We start from the raw sequence: 8,603 nt of genomic DNA on the forward strand, positions 1-8,603 counted from the left end.
CTGGATAGAGCACTGTGGCATCATTGCTCACAGCAATCTCATGCTCTTGGGCTCAAGTGATCCTCTTGCCTCAGTCTCCTGAGTAGCTGGGACTACAGGTACCTGCCACAATGTCTGGCTGGTTTTTCTGTTCTTGGTAGAGACAGAGTTTAGCTTTTGCTTAGGCTAGTCTCAAACTCCTGAGCTCATGGAAGCCACCCACCTCAGCCTCCCAGAGTGCTAGGATTAGAGACTTTTTCTTTTCTTTCTTTTTTTAAGGCAGAGTCTTACTCCATTGCCCAGGCTAGCAGGCCATAGAGTCATAGCTTACAGCAACCTCAAACTCCTGGGTTCAGGTGATTCTTCTGCCTCAGCCACCCCAGTAGCTGGGATTACAGGTGCCCACAGCAACACCTGGCTAATTTTTCTACTTTTAGTAGAGATAGGGTGACAGAACCCTCTCAGGTTTAAGAGTGATAGAACCCTCTCACTCTTGCTCGGGCTGGTCTCAAACTCCTGAACTCAAGCAATCCACCTGCCTGAGCCTCCCAGAGTGCTAAGATTACAGGCTTGAGCCACCACTCCTGGCCTCCTTTTTATTCTTAAAGCATGTTTTCACTGGATAGAGGAATTTGGCATTGAAATTTGGGTTTGTTCTTAAATCTGTCAGTTTATGGCTTTTGCAAATTTGGAATATTTTCAGCCATTATCCAAGTAATTTTTTTAGCCCTCTTTTCTCCTTTTCTTCCAGATGTCTATTGACATAAATATTAGATCTTAGAGGCCCTTGGGTTCCTAGGTCTTCATCTTCTTCTTTTTTAAATCAGCCAATTTATTTTGTCTCTTTTCAGAATGGATAATATGTACTGTTTTGTCTTCAATTTCACCAGTTCTTTCCTCTATCTTTTCCATCTTTTTTTTCTTTTTTTTTTTTTTTTTTGAGACAGAGCCTTAAGCTGTCCCCCTGGGTAGAGCGCCGTGGCATTACAGCTCACAGCAACCTCCAACTCCTGGGCTCAAGTGAGTCTCCTGCCTCAGCCTCCCAAGTAGCTGGGACCACAGGCGCCCGCCACAACGCCCGGCTATTTTTTGGTTGCAGCCATCATTGTTGTTTTGGCGGGCCGGGCTGGATTGGAACCTACCACCTTAGGTGTATGTGGCTGGCGCCTTAGCCACTTGAGCCACAAGTGCCAAGCCTATCTTTTCCATCTTAATGTTGAACCCATCTGCTAATCTGTTTAGTTTGGTTGTTTTCTAAAATTTTCATTTGGTTCTTTTTCATGTCTCTTGTTTCTTTGCTGAGATTTTCTATTTCTTTACTGCAGGTTTCTGCTTTTTTGTTGTTGTTGTTGTTGATTTAAGAGTGTTCACAATCGCTTGTTCAAATATTTTTTGATGATTCCTTTAAAATATTTGTCATGCAATCCTAACATCTTTCTAATCTCAATGTTGACATCGATTGATTATATTCTCTTATTCAGTTTGAAAGCGTTCTGGTAACTCATTTTTTATTAAAACCTGGACATTTAGAGTGTTACATTATAAGACTCTGAATCTTGTTTAAATTTGTTTTAGCTGGTTTTCTCTGACACTGTTTTAATGGGGGTGATGGTGGGCTGTTTGCCAGTACTAACTGCCTTAGTACTGTCAGGCAGGAGTCATGGTTTCTCACTCTGTTTCCACTGATACCCAAGGAGGGGAGAGGGGCTCCTCATTACTTCTGGGTGGAGTTGGGAATTCTGGATTTTCATCAGGAGAGGGAGAGATAAGAGTGTCTTATTATTACTCCACACATGTTCTCTACCGACACTGTGTGTGGGAATTGCCTTTACTGCCTGTCAAGGATGAAGGTCCTGATTCCTTATCTAGCCTTCTCTGATAGAACCCCAGAAAAAGTGTTGGGGTACCTTTTTATATCCTGGCAAGAGAAGAACTCCCCCCCCCTTTGGTGTTATAATTTCCTTTTAGAAATTATTTTTTAAAAAGTTTCTGTCTTGCTATGCTGATCCTTTCCTGGTCCTATGGCTAGAGAGAACATGCTTTTCAAGGTCTTTTTATGTTTTCAGCTGTTGGTATTTCTGAGTTACTGGCTTTCCCATCACCCAGCCTCAGATATGTTTGGAAAAGAAAAAAAGCAAAGCCAGAGAACTCACTGCCATGCCCTTCTTTGGATTCTGAGGTCCCTAACCTGTCTGCCTTCTTCTCTCCATTTGTCAGAGTCTTCTTATGTTTGTTTTATACATTGTGCTAGCATGTTTCGTTGTAATTAGCAGGAAGGATAGAGAAAGTGTACTTATTCCATCTTCCTGGAAGCAGAAGTTCTCTACTTTCAGTTTATATGGTCTTTATGTTTTCCACATTAAGTAGTTTTAGACCATATCACAGCTTTAAGATAACATTTGTAAACATTCCTTTAGAATAAGTCTAATGACACGGCTAAAATTTTTCTGGATGAATCATGCTATATTTAATATTATTTGTTTATGTGAAAGTACGTAGCTGAAATTTTTTTTTAAAGACTATTATTTGAACTAAAAATTCATGGTATATCCTTGAATTGAGTATAAAATTGAGAATGAACTAGCAGTTAGAAAGCCAAGTTCTAGTTCAGCCTTCCGCTATCCAGCTCTGACCTTGGGCAGCTCTCCCTTGGCATCTCAGTATTCTCATCTGAATGAAGAGGGTTGGACTCACTAGATGATCTCTAAGGTTCCCTCTAGCGTCAACATTTTTATTTTCCTCTCCCCATAGTCAACTATTCTTTTAAAACAATATGTAGACTTTCTGTTATACAGGGTTTAAATTTTGTTGATTAAACCAAGTAAAATCCTTGAAATTATGTAAGACAAATAGGGATAGATATTATTTATTGACTGCTTTCTGTAGTCCAAGCCCTACAGGTAGTGATTCACACATATAATCTTATTCAATTCTGAAAATGTTGAAGTAGAGGTGACACACATTTAATAGATGAGAAAACTAAAGCTCAGAAAGGTAAAAAATGGGTCCAAGAATATTTTGTTATAAATATGTATTTGACTCCATTTGATTCCAGAGCTGATGTTCACAACCATTTAGATACACTTTTTATTTATTTTTTTAAATTTTGGACCATTTTTTCAAAAAACAAATTATTTTATAGAAATAAAATCCTAAAGCAAAGGTTCTGGGTAGCTAAGAGATACATTTTAACTTTTCCAGTCACTTTATTTTGCTTGGATTCATTTTTTAGCTACACAAATTATAAACACAGAAAACAGATGCATATAGCTTATTTTTTTCTGTTTATTCTTATTATTCATCACTTATTATCAAGTACAGAAAGCATTATTATACTTGAGAGGTAAGAGAATAAACTTAGGATTATACAATTATTTCTCAAAAACAAAAATTTAGCAAGTTTTCATAAACGATAGTATCACAGGAGAGTCTCAGGAACTAGAAAAAAATGTCTTTATGTGTAGATTTTACTCATATATGAAAAATGGATAAGGAACCATTAATAAGACCATTTGAGCAAATCAAAAGGTGAAGAAGAAATTAAAAATAAAAAATTAATTTCAAGAAGAAATTAAAAATAAAAAGAGGAAACAGAAGAATAGACAGAAAACAATGCCAAATTTAACAGTATATAATAACATCAGCACTTTTACATGGTACTACTTCCTAAAAAATATTTCATTAAAACTATTGTTTGGTTTTAAGTAAATTAAGTGAGCATGCATTACAAAATGAACTCTTGAATAATCTGCAGTTTGCTGAGATCTTACATTTTCTTAGAACCAAAGTTGTGTTAAAAAAAGATTGATCCTCTTAATTGAAAACAATCCTGTAAGTTTGTGTAGATAACCAGATATTTATGTAGCAAAAGACTGAAGAATTTACAATACTATGATTAACATGGAAGGGAGAGAATAACAATGTGAGAAGCCAGGACCACATAACCCTAATTTTACCCTTTTCTTTCATCATGAAGCTCTCCCTAACTTTCCACTGGTTCACTCTGTGAGATTTTCTACATTAATCTGCAGGGGTATTCCAATGGAAGTTATCCAAATTTCACCTTATTATTTCACATTCTCAGAATTACTGATGGAACCCACTAGTGAAGAGTTGTTGCAATTTCATTCTTTCATTAGGATCTAGGAAGCTGGTAATTGGCTCTGTAATCTTGTTCGGAAATCAAAGTAGGCTTTTCGATGAAAATCATTTTCCTTTCAGAAAGTTACCATGATTTTGGTAAATACAGAACTGGTTCCTGGCTAGAAGTTTTGCCATAAACTTATTTTGTGGAGATGGTAAACTGGTATAAAGAAGCAGCTTTCAAATTATTTTTAGTTTTTATTGTAACTAAACAAAAAAAAAATCTGCTTCAAACAAAATATTACCTATAAATCCAAAATAAGATATATAAGACATAAAACTGCTCACTTCTAGATGGAGTGGAAGTAGGAATAAGGTAGAGCTCTATTGCTCATTCCACTCATGGATGAAGCATGTTCTACTGAATCCCTCAGAGCCTGGGCAGCACAGTTGGAAAAACCATCAGTGAAATACAAATATCTTAGGAATCAAAAGACCTAAATTCCCAGTCTTGCTATCAGCAAGCTGTGTTAACGAACCTCTGTGGGTTTATGCCTACCTCAAAGTTTTAAGTGTCAGTATATTTTTAATGTTAAAAGTTAAAAGAGTTCTGTGAAATTTACAATATAAATCTAAAATACCTATTAATAATTTCCCTGGCCTAAGCAATTTCAATTTTATTTATTTCCTTTTTACCCCATTTGGAATAATCAGTGGCATTAATATTTCATTGATTGGTTCAGCAAACAATATTGAGCGTCCGCTACCTGACAAGCTCGGTTAGGTAAGGAGGGTAGAAAAGATAAATAAAAGAATGTCCACTATTCTTCCTCCCAAATACAAAAGGTAATGTATTCTTACCAATGTGTTCTTTCCAATAGAACTTTATGGATTGTGATGCTACATCCTTCTAAATGATAGGGATGGCTCTGCAGAGGGACATTTAAAAACGAAATGAAAGGATAATTTCTTCAAGCAGAATACTTTGTTGCAGTTGACCTTTGATCAACTTGAACAAAGAGTTATTTAATTTTACAGAGTATGAAAGGCTTTTGCTTTCCCGACAAGTGGAGTATCTCCTAAATATGAAGCTGGTTCCACTGCCCAGAGATAGACTATCTCCCAATGCCAGCCATATTACCTGAATGATTCTGGGTTACTACTGGTTTCTTCGGATGGATTGGGATCAAGAGAGGAAGAGTTTTGAATGAAGATGCCACTAGAGTCCTTTAAAGATTTAGATGGAAACCGTGAAAGGCCCATTCCCACTAGACTTAAACCCAAATTCCCTAACTCTGATACTAGCAACATCCTCTGGGCAAATCTCCCTTTGTTGTCCAGACTAGTAGATCTCCCAGCTCATTCCAGAACGCACACCCACTCACCCGGAGAATGACTCTGCCATCCACCTCTTACTCTAGCCAGGCCAATGCTCATAGACCTACCCAACAGTTGACTTGCTTTCAAAGGCCACCACCATCACCCACCCCAGCACCATCTTCCAGGAACTGGCCTCTCCCCCATTAGTCTCCGCCCCTCCTGTGAGAGCACCCAATGGGTGGAGTCAGGGCTGCGGTAGGAGGGGCCTGAGGCGGGCGCATTTAAAGAAAGGCAGCGGTCGAAAGAAGGCAAGAGAGGAGAAGAAAGAGAAACCAGGGGGGGCGAGGCGCCGTCCAATGACAAAGCCCAGGGGTGGGCGCCGGCCGCCATCTTGTACCGGGCGGCAGTACATTCACCCGAGTCCTCCGCCCTCGGAGGGGGAGGGGCGGCGGCGGAGGCGAGAAAAGTAGAGAGACGCGCCGGGCAGAAGGCGCCAGCAGCAGCGGCCGCCGCCGCGGAGCCGGACGCGGGGAGGGACGGCGGCGGCAGAGAGACCCGGCGAACGCGGGCGGCCCCGAGCGGCCTTCGATGCGGCGCAGCGTGAAGAGGCGGCGGCGCCGGCCCCCGGCCGCCCCGGTTGCGGCCGCCCAGGGCGGCGGATTTAGGGCTGGAGGAGGGGCCGGGCTGGAGGCACGGGAGGAGAAGGTGGTGTACTCGCGCTCACAACTGTCGCTGGCCGACAGCACCAAGGCGCTGGGCGACGCCTTCAAGCTGTTTATGCCCTGCAGCACCGAGTTCATGAGCTCGGACGCGGAGCTCTGGAGCTTCCTCTGCAGCCTCAAGCACCAGTTCTCCCCGCACATCCTGCGCAGCAAGGACGTCTACGGCTACTCCTCCTGCCGGGCCCTGGTGCCCGACCCCCCGGCGCTCCCCGCCGCCCGCGGCCAGACGCGCCGGCCCGGCTCGCGCTCCGCGGCCAGGAGGAGGCGCCGCGGAGCGCGGGCGACGGCCGCCCTCAGGAGGAAGCCCCCGCCGCCGCCGCTGCCGCCGGCCCCCGAGGAGAACTGCCCGGTCAAGCCTGTGTCCCCCGGACCCTGCTTCGGGGGCCGCACCCTGGAGGAGATATGGAGGGCGGCCACCCCGACGCTGACCACCTTCCCCACCATCCGCGTCGGCAGCGACGTGTGGGGCGAGCGCAGCCTGGCGGCGGCGCGGCACAGAGCACGGCAAGTCCTGCGAGTGAACCTGGAACCCACGGTGAGGCTTCGCCGCTTCCCGGTGCCCCGGGCGTGAGCGCGGCCTCGAGGGCGCCTCCTGCCGGCGCCCGGCCCGGGGACTGCGCTTCCGCCCGGAGCAATGAACAAGTGTCAGTCGAGTGTTTACAGATCCGGCCAGGACCCTGTCCCCTAGTGCACTTTACGCGCGAAGAAGTCGCCGGATGGTTTTACCTGCCCCTCGCCGGCGGGACGCGGCGCCGCCGTCTGGGACTCCCCGGGCACGCGTGCCCTCTGCTGCTTCTGCACCGGGTCTGCGGAAGGAGGAGACAGCTGGACCCGCGGGGAAGCTCCCTTCAATTCCTAACCCCAGATTGAGACGTCTCCAGTACTATAGGGGCAGATCCGTGTTCTCCCTTTTGGACTCTACCTCATTGGTCTGGAAGTCCTCTGAAAAAGTCGTTATTTTTCCAAAGGAATTTGGTTTTGTGCTTGTGTAATAAAGCCAGAATATACTTGCTGGTTATCTCTCTTCACCTTTTTCTTTTTGACTGCCACCCCTCTTTCTGGACGGAAGATCGAACATGTTTTGTGGTGTTGCACTAGTTTGTGCTCAGGGTATTCTGAATCCCACTCGTTTCCTACTTTTTACTGGATTCCAAAGCTTTGACCAAGGATATTTTTTAAAAGGTTCAAGCTTGTGATTGTTAGTAGCAAGAATTTGTATGGCTTTGAATTTCATGGGCTCAGTGATTAGAAACAAAGAGGTGCAAAGTACAACTGTTTAAACATTTTTAAGGTGTTTCTAAAATTTTTATAATTTAATGTTTATATTTGCTGAGCTCCTAAAGAAAATGGTATAATGCACATGTAAAGTTTTGCTTGGGAAAAGTAGAGATGTTAAACTTTTTAATTGAATAAAATTAAAGTGCATTGAAACTACATGGCATGTGATAGACAAAAATAAATAAATAAATTGGAAAGACTGCTGTTGGTTACAGGAATGACCGGAATCCTATTGAAGATGATTTGGCCCTGTAGTCTAACATAGTATCCAGGCATAGTTATTTCAAGATGAGAGTTGCGTAGGAAAGATGCATGTGTGTAAGCATTGTGATTAAAATGACAAACAGAATACCCATTATAATTCTCAGAATTATGGATGAGCTAGAGGGGTGAGGGGCATTTCTTTGGTATCAAATACCTGGTCGAAATAACTTTGGGCAAAATAGATCTCTTTATTTCCTTCTTTGTTTTTATTGTTGGATAACAAATATCTGGACTAATATTCATCACTTTTATAAACATCATGACAATTAGTTGACTTTTTTGTACCATGATTTTTTTTTAATCTTCTTTCCATTCATAAGTATGTTTTGCAGTTCTAGGTCTTTGATTGACAGCTGAAGACCACAGGAATCAAACAGGCGAGCCACACAGAATACTGACCCATCTTTTATTATAGTGTTTATACCATATGGCCCAGTGTGGAATTCTTGATTATCCAAGTGCCTTTGGTCGTTGGTGGCAGTAAGACTTAATAGTTTTTAGCCAGTGGTGCCACAGTGTTGCGACCCAGTGGGCTCCTATGGCCCTGGTCCCCGTTAGTCGAGAGGTGGATTAGAAGTACAAGCTTGTGGAAGGTGGACTAGCCCGTACTTTCCGGGTAGTCCAGAGCAACCTCCGCACCAGCCTTTTATTGAAATGAATGATATAGGTGAGGGGAGTAATTAATAATGACTACGTGCTGAGGCCACGGGCTCCTTCTCCATAAGGAGCACCTGTGGACAAGTTGCCCGCGAGTCCACCCCTCTGCTGTAAATCATCTTGCTTAGAGGTCATTTGTCCCTTGGCGTCCTCTGCACCACAGCCAGCTTTTATTGCAATACCTAAAGGGTCAAGTAGTGTTTTTGTACCACTGTTATTTCAAGTTTAAGTATTCTGCCATGGAACGATCCATACTGGGCTGGAACTTGACCTGTGTAATCCTCAATGCTAAGGTTTATC

General features: G+C 43.2%; 1 protein-coding gene across 1 annotated transcript; it reads left to right on the plus strand.

Moving 5' to 3' along the window:
- Positions 1 to 5,668: 5,668 nt before the first annotated feature.
- CCDC71L (coiled-coil domain containing 71 like) lies at positions 5,669 to 8,315 on the plus strand. Its single transcript, XM_012811511.2, has one exon. It carries the CDS (start codon positions 5,971 to 5,973, stop codon positions 6,673 to 6,675), a length of 705 nt encoding a protein of 234 aa, XP_012666965.1. The 5' UTR covers positions 5,669 to 5,970; the 3' UTR covers positions 6,676 to 8,315.
- The last annotated feature ends 288 nt before the right edge of the window (positions 8,316 to 8,603 follow it).

Source organism: Otolemur garnettii, unplaced genomic scaffold (genome assembly GCF_000181295.1).
Source record: "Otolemur garnettii isolate 467f Iridium unplaced genomic scaffold, OtoGar3 scaffold00005, whole genome shotgun sequence".
Lineage (NCBI taxonomy): Eukaryota > Metazoa > Chordata > Mammalia > Primates > Galagidae > Otolemur > Otolemur garnettii.

Excerpts from the sequence above, each read along its gene's own strand:
- CCDC71L (XM_012811511.2), top strand. The coding sequence starts at position 5,971 with ATGCGGCGCAGCGTGAAGAGGCGGCGGCGCCGGCCCCCGGCCGCCCCG.